General features: G+C 33.7%; 2 protein-coding genes across 2 annotated transcripts; one reads left to right on the top strand and one right to left on the bottom strand.

Annotated features, from left to right (window-relative positions):
* Positions 1–123: 123 nt before the first annotated feature.
* Positions 124–3407, bottom strand: LOC129890692 (uncharacterized). The gene is made up of 2 exons (XM_055966192.1): positions 3108–3407; positions 124–558 (listed from the first exon to the last, which is right to left on the bottom strand). Exons 1-2 carry the CDS (start codon positions 3405–3407, stop codon positions 124–126), a joined length of 735 nt encoding a protein of 244 aa, XP_055822167.1.
* Positions 3408–9776: 6369 nt separating this feature from the next.
* LOC129889446 (histidine decarboxylase-like) lies at positions 9777–11835 on the top strand. Its single transcript, XM_055964742.1, has 6 exons — positions 9777–9865; positions 9964–10186; positions 10282–10516; positions 10606–10799; positions 10900–11036; positions 11120–11835. The coding sequence occupies exons 1-6, from the start codon at positions 9842–9844 to the stop codon at positions 11696–11698; spliced, it is 1392 nt and encodes a 463-aa protein (XP_055820717.1). The 5' UTR covers positions 9777–9841; the 3' UTR covers positions 11699–11835.
* Positions 11836–15830: the final 3995 nt, after the last annotated feature.

The following is a 15830-nucleotide window of genomic DNA, read 5'->3' as shown; positions in this document are numbered from 1 at the left end:
CATATCAACTGAAAAAAGATTTTTATATTTATGTCACGTGTCAAACTCAAATATAAAATATAAAAATAAATGTTATTATATGATTCAAATAGAATGTATACCGAGATACCACAAACATCATATCTATTTAGGAATGAAATTACAAGTCTTTTTGTTGTGGCCTTCGTGGCCACAACGTCCACAAGAATTTGTGCTACTTGTTATCTTCTCACTAGCAAACTTTTTTCTCCCTTTCTTTGGTCTTCCTGGCATCCTTTTGTATATTGGCGGCAAGACAAATTTTTCTAAAATTTCCTTCGGACCAGTCCAGTCTTTCTTATCTGGCATTGGAACCATTGGTAATTCGTAAGTATTTGCCAACGCCTCTGGTTTGTAGTAATCAGAACAGTATGGGTGCAGGTCAGTAATGTTCTTGCTCTTCAACACTGCAATTGCATGTGGACATGGTATCTCATCTAGTTGAAATCTACCACAAGTGCATGTTTTTCTCTCTAGACACACAATGTATCTTATACCTAATTCGTAAACAGAATAAAGATAGTCTAATGAAGCAACAACCTGCAGGAATTATATTTCAAATATATGTATCAGTACTCCTTCTTCACATACACAACTATGTATCAGAACTGATGTAAAAGGGTAATAATTATCACAGGATATACATAACAGATGAATCAACAGCCAGCAAGAAATAAATTTCACATATATGTGTCAGAAAGTATGTATCAATTACAGAAATGATGTATCAGAACTGATGTATCAGTATATATTTAAAACATGTTATGTTTATATGTGTCAGTACTTATGTATCAACTACATATTTGATGTATCCGAATTGATATATCAGTGTATAATGAGCACAGGCTATACCTGAATGACGAAGCAACAAACGGATATAAATAAACTTCACATATATCTATTAGTACTTATGTATCATCTACACAACTAATGTATCTACACTGATGTATCAGTATATATTTAGAACATGTTATGCATAACTGATTAATCAACAGCCTGAAGGAAAATAATCTTTACATATATGTATCAGAACTTATGTATCAAATGTAGAACTTATGTATCATAATTGATATTTCATTATTTAATTAGCACATGTTATACATAACTGATGAATCATCAGCCACCAAGAAATAAATTTCACATATATGTATCAGAAAGTATGTATCAATTACAGAAATGATATATCGTGTACCAGAACTGATGTATCAGTACATATATGTATCAGAAAGTATGTATCGTGTACCAGAACTGATGTATCGGTATATATGTATCAGAAAGTATGTATCGTGTACCAGAACTGATGTATCAGTATATATGTATCAGAAAGTATGTATCGTGTACCAGAACTGATATATCAGTATATATGTATCAGAAAGTATGTATCGTGTACCTTCATTCTCGAACACTTGATCGTGTTTGAAACTAGGATATCTTCGAATTTTCTACCCAAAGTATGTTTTGTATAAGATGCTATTTCCCTATTTTTGCAGTTCCAAGAATCAAATTACATTCTCATTTGCTCCAAAAAGTTAATTATAGGCAGCTCTCGTGCTTCAACAAGACATCCATTGATACATTCTGCGATGTTAGAAGTCATCATTCTACCCCTGTTGACAGTGGCATGAACCCTTGACCACTTTTCGTATCCTGCATTTTTTAAATATTGTGTCACCCGTTGATCGATTCTTTCAACTTTGGCCATTAATTTATCGACTTCATTTTTTTGGTATGCCTTGGCCATTGAATAGAAGATGTCACTTAGTACAGCTTTGCTCCTTCTATATTTAGTACACACATTTTTCCATATATGCCATATGCATGCAAAATGAGGAACATTGGGAAATACCATGCTTACACTCTTGATTATGCTTTCGTTCCTATCTGATACAACACACATATTGTCCCTCTCACCAAATGCATTCTTGAAATTCTGAAAAAACCACGTCCATGATGCATCATTTTCCGTATCAACAATACCATACGCCAACGACAATATGCAACTTAATAAATCAATAATAGCGATACAATAGTTATTAGAATTCATCAGAATCACAACAAACGTGAAAAATGAGATGACACACTATTATTCAATAAGAAACAGTATAAGAAAGTAATACCTGCCCCATCAAGTGTGCTAGCTGATACAAACGTCCCTTTATAAGGTCCATCAAGATGCGCACCGTCAACAACAACTACTGGTCGACAAAACTGAAACCCCCTCATCAAGGGCCTTAACGCTATGAACAAATACATGAACTCATCAGTTGATGACTTGTGCATACTTATGTACGAATTTGGATATACGGTTTTTAGAATATGTATGTATACAGGCAGTTGTCTATATCCATCAGTAGGTTTTCCCCTTAACATCTCCAAAGCATGCTCTTTTGAACGTCATGCCTATTGATAGGTAATATCAATTCCATACGCTGATTTAATATCCTCTCGTATATCATTAGGGGTGAGAATTCTCTTATGATTAACCAATTTAGGTGCTGTGAATGCACTAACAAAAGCCTTTGTAGCATGAACTTTGTTGAAAATTCTATCTCTCAGTGCACATGAATGTTCACTATTAAAATATCTAACTTTGAATATATCAGATTTTTTCCAACATGAAGCTTTCATTCTCCAACAACAGCCGTCTGAAAGGCATACTAACACATAACTGCATTTGTATAAAAAAAATGACATGTATCATACCAATATTTTTTCATATATAATATCAACAAATAAAGTGACATACTGATAGGAAGTGTGTCAACGTATGTACTTGATACATTCTTCTTTGTATGTATTATGGAAAAAAAAGCATCTGATACATAGAGTCATATGAATCTGATACATACTGACAGCATTATTACAATTTTTTAACTGAGTTACAGAATGGAGTTTTGATGTATCATGACAGGAAAAAATAATTTTTTTTAAGAATGTATTAGATACACACATTCATATGTATCTGATACATACTGTTGGATAATATCCAACATCAAAATTTCCAAATGCAGAATATGCGCATACCTTTTACTGTCGGATCTTTTAACCTTGAAATTAAATTCATTATTGATTTTGTATTTGGCCATTACATCAACTAGAGTTGTTTTATCCTTATAGAATTGATTCTCCTTCACTTCCGCACCATTTGTATCAGCTATGTAGTTTGTCAAATCCAATTCTGCTATATAACAATTTGCGACATTACCAGATTCTTCTAAACCAAAAATGTGGGACTCATTCGCTTTTGATTCGGCACAAACGATTGCTCCAGATGTACTGTCGAATGATTTTATCTCACATCTTTTTATATTAGAGCTTGATATGCAGAGGGGATAATTTACGAAACCAGGCTCTTTCTTCTTCAACTCTATGTAAAGATTAACACCCATATCATTACGAATATAAATTGGCGACGAGTTACCTTCAACTATGTATCGGATTTCAATATTTTTCTCTATTCATCCACACTCAATTCAGCAGCGATTGCTTCTTTTAGATTTGAGTAAGATACATTATCACCGACAACGATTCCATCACTTTTGTATTATTCATAAGTAATATCGGATTGCCAAACTCCAGAATGTTTCAGTAGTATCGGGATATTCATATCGATTAATTGATGAAACGCGAAGTTTGCTTTGAATTGATGCTCTGTTGTTTTAATTGGAGTCGATGCTCTGACTTTTGGCTTCAAAATTCATGTACATAACTGTCGCCTTCTTTAACCAATTAATCTCATTAATTAGATCAGTAATTGATATAAAGAGCCAATCATACCTTATCTCAATCTTCTATCCATAAATACCTGATGTGCATTAACTATTCTATAACTAAAGTTATGTATCAGATACATAACTTATGTATCAGCAAAAGTGAAAAAATAATTGAAATCAACTTCGGTATGAATTGATGCTCTATTTTTTCCATTCAAGACGACACTCTGTTTTTTGGCTTGAATCTTCATGGACATAACAATTGCTTTTTTTAACAATTGATGTATCAGATACATAACTTATGTATCACCAAAATTGAAAAAAATTGAAATCGAAGTTGGTTTGAATTTATGCTCTGTTTTTTGGCTTGAATCTTCAAGTATACAATCGTTATTTTTTTAACCAAATTAATCTCATTAATTAGATCAGTAATTGATTTAAAGAACCAATCATCCCTTATATTAAGATACTATCCATAAATAGATGATCTTCATTAATTACTCATTAGATAATTGATGTATCAGATACATCACTAATGTATCAGAAAAGTTGAAAAAAGGGGATATCGGGTAATTTTGATACAATGAGGGATGTATAGTAATTAGACTTTTTCATTATGGGATTTAGGTAAAGTTTACTAATAAATAATATAGAGCCCAGTTTGGATGGGCTTATAAGTTGGTCAAACCAACTTATAAGCCTTTTTAGCTTATTGTGGTGTTTGCCTAATGTTAACTTTAAGCGATAAAGTTCTTAAAGTCAGCCAAAAATAAAAAGTTAGGATTCCTAACTTGTTTTTTCTAAGTGCTTAAAGCCATTTTCTTTGACCATAGAAATTATTTTTATATCCCTTATATTTTAACTAAATTCCCAAACTACCCTTTTTATTCTTTTAACCCTAAAATTCATGTCATTTTCCTCATTTCTTCGGCATAAGCACTTTTATCCAAATACTCAACTGCTTATTTATAAAAATACCTTTCAGCACTTCAAAGTTCTAAAAGCATTTCATACATAAAAATTATTTTTTTAAGCTCATCCAAACGGGCTCATATATACCCGCAACCCAATATATTTTCTTGTACAAATTTTAAGTGCTTTGTTGTGATTCTAGCATACTTGGACCTTGTAATACTCATCTGATCTTTTGAAGTTTAGTAACTCCAATTGTATGAAGCAAATGTTCGTCTATAATAGGATGAGACTTCACCATGTTTCTTGGCAAATTAAGTTCCACGTCACTTCAAGAAGACAAAAATGCATACACATTTCTTCTAACGTTAAGTTTCGTAGTTCATACGTTAGATATATACATTTTCAATTTAGGACTGTCAAGTAAAAAGTTTATAGGTTGCTTGTTTTTTTATTTCTCAATCGATATTCGATATTCGTATTGAAATTTCAACTAAATTTGAATCATTCACTACAGAGTCTATTTGAGGATGACGCTCCGAATCAAATTTTCTATATACTCATTGCTCGAACCAGGGCTGCTTGCTTTTAAATTGTCTAAAGTTTTGTTTTAACAAGCATAACTTCAAATCCGCACGTCAGACGTTTGTAACTTCAGACTTTGCCTTTTTCAACATTAGTCCTATAGGTTTAGAGTTAATTTTGAAATGACTAGACTTACAAGAATTATAAATTTTAGTCACAGTTTAAATAAGGTTCTTAAAAATCAACTACTAGACTTGGCATTTTTCAGATGATCTAGCGCTTAATTGTTCTGGCTAAATATAAGGTCAATATAAAAAAATTGGATAATTCAATATAAGTCCCAAATATAAAATTGAACTTATTTTAAAATTAAATCTGAAAGCTAAATCGTCATACAAATTAAAAAATCAAATTTCAAATTTGCCTAAATTAGGCAAAAGATGCGATGGAAAAAAATAATCATTATTCAACTTCTTATGAGTAGCATCTTTAAATCATAATTGGTGAGAACAGAGTATAAAAAAATAAATTAAAAGAAGGACTAATTCAACGGTTGACTCGTCGTGCCTTTGAAAAGTTCCGGCGATTTTTCTCCGCTGACCAATTCTATAATATATAATTAACGTTTAATTGGTTTTCTTTTTTCTCAATTATTGACATTTGGAGCTGCATGTTTGGTGATTCATAGAGTGAAGTAGATTCCACTTGTTTGGATTCCAAATGAAAGCTAAATATTGGTACACAGGGGAATTTTCTTGCTACTACTACTATTTTTCTACTGGTTAAAAATCAATCTAGTCTATTATAATCCTAAGAACATGAGTTTAAGTCATCAAAAAAAAGTGTGGAATCTTTCGAGTGAGTTAAAAAAAACTCGTCTATTGATTTTACTGTAAAAATTAAATCCATCCTCTAATTTTGAACAATAAACAGTATCTTCCTCTTATCTCAATTGGGTTTTTTAAAATGCATATATATGCTATTATACTTATCTTCTTTTTTCTTTTTTGATTTACCTTTTCATATCATATTTTTTTCCCCTTTTGCATTGTATGTAGTGGGCCTACGTATGGAGCAAATAAATCTTGTGAAGTAAACAATTTAGTAATCGAGCAAACGTTAATAACGTTGAATAATGAATGAGCAAATTTTCTTTTAAAAAATAGAATAAAAATAATTGAATTATGTCAAGTCATTTTGTTCTTGAGAATAAATATAATGTAGTACATAGTTGTATATACAAAATATCATATTTTTTGGCGTGAGAAGTAGATGTAGTAATTATACATAATTAATATGCCTCTCTTATATATAGATATAGATAAAAAGGTAGAAATATAATCAAATTGTCACGATCCGAATTCGGGTGTGATGACACATGTCCTTCCCCACCGGACAAATCAGTCTAAAACCCAACATTAACGAAAAAGTAAAGTGGAAACAGTCTAAATAAGTAAATAATAAACAAAAACGAAAGTCTTTCAACTTAAATACCCCTGAAGATTGATTGTCACATGTACAAGCCACTAAAATAACAAGACGGAAATAAAAGTACTAGTCTTAATATGTCGTCAACTCTCAAACAGAGTCAAGCATAAAGAGACAGGAAGGGCGAGAGTCTGTTGGATATTAATAGCTACCTCTCTCAAACTCCCAGAAGCCTCGAATGATCAAAAGAGACAGTGATCAAAGTCCGGACTCAAAACCTACACAAGTGTAGAAGCAAGAATGATTACCAAACAACACGGTACCCAGCAAGCTAACTAAAAACTAAATAAATCTAATAGGATTCACAAACTCCTTCTCCAACCCAACCAAACCTCCAGACTACAACGTGCACAGAAAACCAGCCCAACCTAACAGTTCATACTACACAGTTCAACAAGTTTAAGATCTCAACTCAATATCACAAGATATATCGTACCAATAATCACAAGTCACAAATAAGCATCCACACTGTCACACATGCAGAATATGTATATGCACACTTAATGATCATGCATATGTGCAATTGCCGGCAAAGACCTCAGCATAATAAATTCTGATCGGAAATGATCTCGATCTCATAATCTCTAGCCAGAAATGACCTTGGTCCCACAACCTTGCCAGAAATGTAATAATCCTGTCAGAAATGACCTCGGCAAACTAATCCCACTGGAAATGACCTCGACAATATAATCCCGTCGGGAATGACCTCGACCTATCAATCTCTCACCGAAAATGACCTCGGTCATATTATATCCCTGACCGAAAAAGACCTCGGTCTCACAATCATATACCTCTCATCACAGTGTTCCAGAACCAATACAAATAGCATGCCCATTCACGTAATGAGGAATAATCAATTCAGACAAACCACAATCACAATTAAACTATCAAGTATTTCATCAACTACACATAGATATCTAGATTACGGCATGTAATATTCAATACTCAACAATATCACACATCTTTTTTTATTAACCTCATCTATTCACTTTGGATTAGTTCATATCATAATTAAACACGTAACCTTATCTCCATTACGCTCCAACACATACAAAATGGGATATTCGAGAATTCTAAGAGATCCACAGAATTTTAAGAGTCCACTTGTCTTAACCAAGACGCGATCAATCAATCCACGTGAGCCTGTCCCTTACGATTATAATTCGAATCGCCACAATCTATTCAAGTATTGTTTCACAATCAGAAATCAAACCCAATGATACCAAAAATGCAAAATTTGGCGAAAAAAGGATCAAAAGCTCAAAATACGACTTTGAAAAGTAGGGGTTTAAATCCAAGAATTTTTGGATGAAATCGTTCCTTTTAGTCTTAGGAACTCATTAGTGAAATCCGTTTAAAAAATCCACCCCAAATCAAGTCACAAATAATTATTAAAGATTTTTCTCAAGTTCTTGAAAAAGGGTCATTTTCACCCATTGAAATCTCCAGATTCATGTGAAAATCATCAATTAATCATTGAGATATGACAAAGTAGGGTCAAAATAACTTACTCAATGAAATCCCACGAGAAATCCCTCTCTAAATCGCCCCTATCGAGCTCCAAAGTTCAAAAATGGAGAAAATAGCATAAACCCCGGCCAAAACCTCTCTCAGATGTCGCTTAAGCGACTCGGGATTCGCTTAAGCGGACCTCGATTTCGCGATCATTTAGTCGCTTTCGCCACCCCCGCCTCCTCGCTAAAGCGAGCCTTTCTGTCATTTTTGCGACATCCTTCATCTCTCTGACCTTCGCTTTCCTGAAGAGGGGCTCGCTTAAGAGAGCATCATGATCGCGACCTCCCCTCGCGATCGCGAAGTCTACACCAGAACAGAGCTGAAGTTCCAATTTTTACCAAGTTTCAAAGTTCCAAATTGATCCTCAAAATTCATTTGGGATTCCGTACGCACAAGCCATATATGCAACCCTACTAAACTTGACGTTTCAGACTCAACGGAACCATTGAAATTCGATTTCAAGGCTTCCTTGACCCGTAAACCAAAAGGTCGCAACTAAACCAACTTTACGCTTCAAATGGCCAAAACTCCGTCGGAGCTTCTGAAAAATACACAGGAACTCTCCTTAGGCCTAAAATCACCCTCCGAATCTAACAAAGTGATCGGAATTCAATTCCGAGCATCCGATCCCCAAATGTTGACCAAAGTCAAACCTATGGCCAAAAACTCAAGTATTTTCAACTCAACCCCTCAAATCCACGATATGACCCCGAATATGATTCTGTCAATTCTCCTACTCCATTTTCAACATTTCTAAACTGATGGAATCAACAGAATTTCGTTCCGAGACTCAAAACTCCGAATGACCTTAAATATCACTTTCGAGTCATTCTAAACCTCTAAAACTCAAAGTTTACCAAAAATCTCAACTTTTCAAGAAAATCACGGAACCTACATAAGATATCAACCAAATATGATCGGGGAAGCTACCGGAAGGGGTAAAATGGTCTTTTTATGAAAATTTTCAAAAATGATCTTCAGGATCATTATATCATCCACCACTAAAACCATGTTCGTCCTCGAACATAAAGTAAAAGAAAATATCTGAAGTCTCGAAAAGCTGTGGATATCGGAACCGCATGTCGTCCTCCGACTCCCAAGTGCCTCTCCGACTGAGCGGTGCTTCCACTATACCTTCACTAAAGCTATCTCCTTGGTCCTAAGCTTACGGACCTGTCTATCAAATTAGTACATAAACATTTTAGTGGTTGTAGTTGAATAAGGGCTGCTACCAAACGCGGCATAATTCTATTAATAAAGATTAATAAATTGTTTATACATGACTCGAGTTTTGGCACCAATATTAGCACAAGTTTAATTGGATTTGGCTTCTCATTAGCCTCACCTACCCATTGCTAATAGATTAATATTGGCTGATAAAGTTGAGCAGTAAAACATGTGGTCAAGACGGAAAAGTTCATTTGCAATAATTAATAAACTTAATGGAGCTTTAATTTACAAAAAATTAAAGCAAGTGGTACAATTGAGGAAACTAACAGGAAATAGAGGAAAAAGGACCAGGGTAGTTGGTGCACAAAACCTTCATCTTTTAGACCTATATATATAAGTACCCCATACATATGAACACATAATTCAGTCAGCAATTGCTTCTCCATTCTAATACATTACCAAACAAAAAACAACTTGCTATAAATTTGTGTTTCACGAGAATGGGTAGTCTCTCACTTGAAATGGTAGGTAGTCGTCATGTTAGTAACACTATTTGCATGTTAGAAAAAATATATTTTTATTTACTTAATTATATCTTATATTGGATTATGATACTTGACAGGATTTTGAGCCATCAGCGATAACACCGAGAAGTTTAGCGCGGCGAAGATTGTTTCCGAATGGGGAAAACAAGAAACAGAAGGTGGCACCCCCAGGGGAAGGGCCAAGGAAGAATTTACAACTTGAGGTGATGGAGCCTGCCTTGAAGAATGATGGTCCCTCTTTGGACACTATCTTGGTCAATTATTTAGACACACTTACCCAAAGAGTCAATTTTCATTTAGGTATAAATATATTTTAGTATTCATATTAATTCTCTTTCCCACTAAACCCACTAAATAAGACGACTAAATCAACTTTTTCTTCTTATTCTTATTAGGTTACCCGGTGAACATATGCTATGATCACTATGCAACTTTAGCACCACTTTTGCAGTTTCACCTAAACAATTGTGGTGATCCTTTCCTTCAAAACACTGTCGATTTCCATTCAAAAGACTTCGAAGTGGCAGTTTTGGATTGGTTTGCACAACTGTGGGAAATTGAAAAGGATCAATATTGGGGTTATGTTACCAATGGTGGTACTGAAGGCAATCTACATGGTATTTTGTTAGGGTAAGTTGATATATTGACACAAGTATATATATAATGTAATAACTTTTATTGTTTCAGTTCTCTTAAATTTCTTATTATTATTTATGTAGGAGAGAGTTACTTCCTGAAGGAATATTATATGCGTCAAAAGACTCTCACTATTCAGTCTTCAAAGCTGCAAGAATGTATAGAATGGATTCGGAAACAATCAACACATCCGTAAATGGAGAGATGGATTATTCAGATTTAAGAGCAAAGTTACTTCAAAACAAGGACAAACCAGCAATTATAAATGTCACAATTGGTATGTTATACCTACTCCAACCTCTATCATTTTTCTTCATTTTTCTTTTATGGACTTAGTCATCTTACAACGTTATCCTTGATGGTTCTTTTAACTATAGGAACTACCTTCAAAGGAGCTATTGATGACCTTGATGTTATTCTTGAAACACTCAAAGATTGTGGTTATTCACAAGATATGTTTTACATCCACTGCGATGCAGCACTATGTGGTCTTATGGTCCCTTTCATAAATAATGTGAGTTTATCTTCCTACTTCTTACAAACTTTTGAGTAATTTTGAGAGAGACATTCTAATAATTCTTTATGCAATTTGAACAGATGATTAGTTTCAAAAAGCCAATTGGAAGTGTCACAATTTCTGGTCACAAGTTTTTGGGATGTCCAATGCCTTGTGGTGTTCAAATAACAAGAAAAAGCTACATCAATAATCTCTCAACAAATGTGGAATACATTGCTTCTGTGGATGCCACTATTTCTGGTAGCCGTAATGGTTTAACTCCAATTTTCCTATGGTATAGTTTGAGTGCCAAAGGTAAAATTGGCCTACAAAAAGATGTTAAAAGATGCCTCGAAAATGCCAAATATTTAAAAGATCGTCTTCAACAAGCAGGGATAAGTGTAATGGTAAATGAACTTAGCATCATAGTTGTACTTGAAAGGCCTCGTGATCATGAATTTGTCCGTCGTTGGCAACTTTCATGCGTCAAAGATATGGCACATGTTATTGTTATGCCAGGCATCACACGAGAAATGCTTGACAATTTCATCAGTGAACTAGTGCAACAAAGAAAATTATGGTACCAAGACGGAAAAACGGAGCCTCCTTGTGTTGCAGATGATATTGGTGCTCAAAATTGTGCATGCTCTTATCATAAGATTGACTACATTAGTCTGTAGAAGGTGAAGAAAATGAGATCATGCAGTATTTTAATTTTTTGCTGTTAATATGTCTTCCATAGAGATGACATTTTGTAACTCTTATTGCTTCATTCTTTTATTTACAACATTGAAAGTAAATTATTTATATATATAAATACACGTACTTAGAATACTGTAAGAAAAATTAAGTACAAATTTGTACTGCTATCTATAGACTATGGTCCTTGCATGTTTAAATTAAGTTTTATTTTATCATAATATAAATTGTGAGTGGATCAAACATGGACAATTCCGGAAAAGTCACACAACAACATGCAACTTGACTAGTACATATGGAGAAAAGTCTATAGTCTTCATGATCCTTCATTCGTTTACAATGAGATAGTTTGGTGGCCACAAAAATCCACTTCAATCTCATTTAATTACACTATTGGTCTTTCAAATAAGATGTTCTTTATTTTTATTTTTTAAATAGATTAATCTTAATTTTTATACTTAAAAATTAAATTATCTCTCGTGAGGCATAAATTATTGAAGGGCATGAAATATATCGTATAGAATATTATAATGCAAAATATAAATTTATGAATTGCAAAATAAATATTTGTCTTAAAAGGACAATACAAAATAGGGAAAAGTGCAAACGATCCCATTCAAGTCCTTAGTAGATACTAGAAGTAGGGTAAAAAACTTATACCCAGTATTAACTGAGGTCTCATTTGTTTGAACTTAATAAATGTCTTAATCTTAATATATTATTTAGATTTTAGTCAATCTATTTTTTTTTCTTATTCTACAATCACTTAATTGGTTTAAATGATTAAGATTTATAACAAAGTATTAACATCATTAATATGTCCATTTAAGAATTTCTACAAAGATGGAAGTTCACTGCTACTCTATCTACTTTCACCCACTACCCACAATCAACCACTTCAGCCACACTAACCACCATCATCATTCACCACCACCTACCATCCACAATCACTACTATCGTTAATCATCAAAATCAATCGCCATCACCATTAGTTATCATTTGCAATCATCACCACCAACAATTATTACATCTATTGATCACTACACTAGTCAACCGTATGTATCACTAACCACCATCATCATTTATCACTGTCATTAGCTATTAGTATCATTACACTATTAATTAATAACCGCCATCACTAATAACTGCAGTTAATCACTATTATCGACCAGTATATATATACCGTAAGATACTATCCACAACCATCATTATCGGTCAACATCATCCCAAATTGACACATATAATCCGTTAATTAGTTATTACCCTCACCGACATAAAAAGTTATTTGATCCTCTACCAAGATTATATAAGCTTGATACCATGTTAAGTAAATATACGAAAATGAAGAAGAAATGCACTTTGGGGAGAAATTTCCTCCCTCTTCTCTTTATTTAATTTTCACAATTTATAGTGTAAGTTAGCCTTTCTTTTCCAAATAGGACTACAATAATAGATTTTCTGTGCCAACAAAATTATAATAATTCCTTCGATCCCATTAAGATGACAATTATTTATTTTCCTAATTATTATAATTGCATAACTATCATAAATGTAATTATCACATTTATTTCATTAATATCAACAAGTTGCATTCTTTAATTGTTAAAACTTTTGTTATTATAATTTGTTGGAAATTGTGGAAAACTAGTTGTGCTTGCAAAATATGGAGGGACTAAAATCTCTATCACTAGAATGAAAAGTAGTAACGTACTCTAATAATGTCAAATGGATGATGCAAAAATATATTGTTCCACGGAAAAGTATTTATATTGACAGCAAATTTATAACAAAATTTAACTCTAACTCATAGAGTTAAAAGGTTGATATGGTTCACAGGAAAAGAACTCCATAGAGTTGGATAAAAGTAAATACTAGCTAGGATTAAGTTCAAACGTGTTTAGGGGCAAATCGAGTTCCATATCACTTCAAGAAGACACAAAACTCACACACCTATTTTTATTTGAAGTTAGACATATGAATTTGAAGTTTTAAGGCTATCGACCAAATTTTTTGAAATTTGTTTGCTTTCAAATTGTGAGAAGTTTGGCGTTAACAAGTATAATTTTTAGATCTGTTTGTCTAAAATTTATAGGCGAAATGGTTTGATGAACCCTTGTACTTGTAAGAGTTTGTATTGTAGACTCTTTTACTAAACTATTTGCCAACTGAACTCTTAAACTCAATTAAAATGAGACTTTTAAATCCCTTCAACCATGTGTATAGCTTACTCTCCCTTACATAAATGACATGTCATATCCACGTCACATATATTAATGTCATGTCATAATATCTTCATAACTATTTTCAAATTATTAACTAAAAATGTTAAATAAAAGGCAAAAATAATAAGTTTTCTATTTTAAAAAAATAAAATTATTTTTTTAATCCGAAAGCATATATATATATATATAGTGTAGTTGCTCCCATAATAGTGTAGTTGCTACAAAGTTGGCCTAAAAGTTGGCAATCCGAAATATTGTCTTTTAAACAAGTTTTCCTACAAAAAGAAGTTCCTACAATGTCTGTCCATATATGCTTTTTCGCAAACAAAGGAGGAACTATCAACAACTCTTCTTCTTCCAACTCACTAGACCTTGCTCCTTTCTTGCTCAGGCTAACCACTACCTTTTTCTGTTCTTTGAATATGTGTGCCACTAGTGCACTCTCAGCTTTTGAATCAATGGCCTCACTCAAATATATATAACATTAGTATACAATGGGTTACCATCATTTAGAATTCTGATTACCATTGTAGAGTCAATGTTGATCTCAAGAGGTCTGAGGTTTTTTATGTTTGCAATGGTGAGGCCTTTTTGGAAAGCTTACAGCTCCACTAATATGGGGTTGTTGTGGGAAACCTTTTGCATGAAGCCTATGCAACTGTCGCCTGTATGATTTCTAACCACACCGCCTATCCCTCCCATGTCAGTAGAGTTTATGGTGGCACCATCTGTATTAAGCATGAAGTGACCAGGTGCTGGAAGATTCCATTTAACCTGAATGAAGGTGGATAAAGGGATTTGGGACTTTCTCTGCTTAATGACATGATAGTACTCAATGGCTTGATTAAGGGCATTGGGGAAGAAAATATCATCTTTTTTTATTATTAAAAACATTTTCATTTCTCTGAATCCAGATATTTCAGAAGCAAAAACGAATCAGGGCTTTCTAGGTTATGATTTTGTTATAGTATCTGCCCTTGCTATCCTTCTAGATGGATTCCCAATTGTCACATATGATATTAGGAATACTGAGGGTCCAAGGGTAGGTGGTATTAGAATTCACCTCTTCCCAAAACTTGGAGGCATTAGGACAAGTGAAGAAGATATGGTTAATATCTTCAGGCACGGGGTTGCAGTAGGTGTAGTTGGGGTCAATGGAAATCCCAATTCTGTGGAGGTAGTTATTGGTGGGAAGTCTACTATGGTGGAGTAACCAAAGGAAAGTTTTTATCTTGGCCCAATGATTTTCCATATCCAGTTTAAGTTCCTATGGATTTATTTAGGTCCTTTAGTGGTTGAATTGTGAATATGCTTGTAGACTGTTTTGGTGGTGAATTCTCCCCACTGCTGAGATACGAGCCTATCTTGTCCCTGACTAACCACTCAGGGTGCAAGTGAATGGACTTCAAGTTGTTGAGAACATTATCGGGGAGATGGAAGGATAGGCTAGAAATATCCCACTCCCCATGCTTCCAGCTATTGCATACTTTAAGGTTCTATTCTCCTTTGTTAATTTAAAGGGGCTCTTAAGAGTATTCCTAATGGTATCATGGTTAGGGATCCATTTATCATAGATAAGGTTGACATTCTTATCATTATGAACCGATCATCTATGCCCTCCTATACTATCTTTCCAACCATTCAGAATACAGCTTCGTGTTCTAGAGTTAAGGCACTTCCTCCAATTCAGATTGTTTCTTAAGTGCCTTGAATGGAGGACTTTGATCCAAAGACTATTGGGGCTATGGTAGAGTCTCTAGGCTAAGTTGGCATGGAAAGTTCTGTTTTTTATCTCACTTCTTTGGATTTCCGAACCAACTTTATCTATAGAGTCAGTGATAGTGTCCCAATTGATTAAATGCAACTTCTTTTTTTCTCTGTTGGAGCTCCA

The sequence above is a fragment of the Solanum dulcamara genome, chromosome 5 (assembly GCF_947179165.1).
Source record: "Solanum dulcamara chromosome 5, daSolDulc1.2, whole genome shotgun sequence".
Taxonomy (NCBI): Eukaryota; Viridiplantae; Streptophyta; class Magnoliopsida; order Solanales; family Solanaceae; genus Solanum; species Solanum dulcamara.
This window is presented reverse-complemented; position numbering and strand designations above follow the sequence as displayed.

Excerpts from the sequence above, each read along its gene's own strand:
- LOC129889446 (XM_055964742.1), top strand. The coding sequence starts at position 9,842 with ATGGGTAGTCTCTCACTTGAAATG. Across the intron at positions 9,866-9,963 it reads GTAGTCTCTCACTTGAAATG|GATTTTGAGCCATCAGCGAT; the intron begins GTAGGTAGTCGT and ends GATACTTGACAG. Across the intron at positions 10,800-10,899 it reads AATTATAAATGTCACAATTG|GAACTACCTTCAAAGGAGCT; the intron begins GTATGTTATACC and ends TTTTAACTATAG.
- LOC129890692 (XM_055966192.1), bottom strand. The coding sequence starts at position 3,407 with ATGGGTGTTAATCTTTACATAGAGTTGAAGAAGAAAGAGCCTGGTTTC. Across the intron at positions 559-3,107 it reads ATAAAACAACTCTAGTTGAT|GTTGTTGCTTCATTAGACTA; the intron begins GTAATGGCCAAA and ends TAATTCCTGCAG.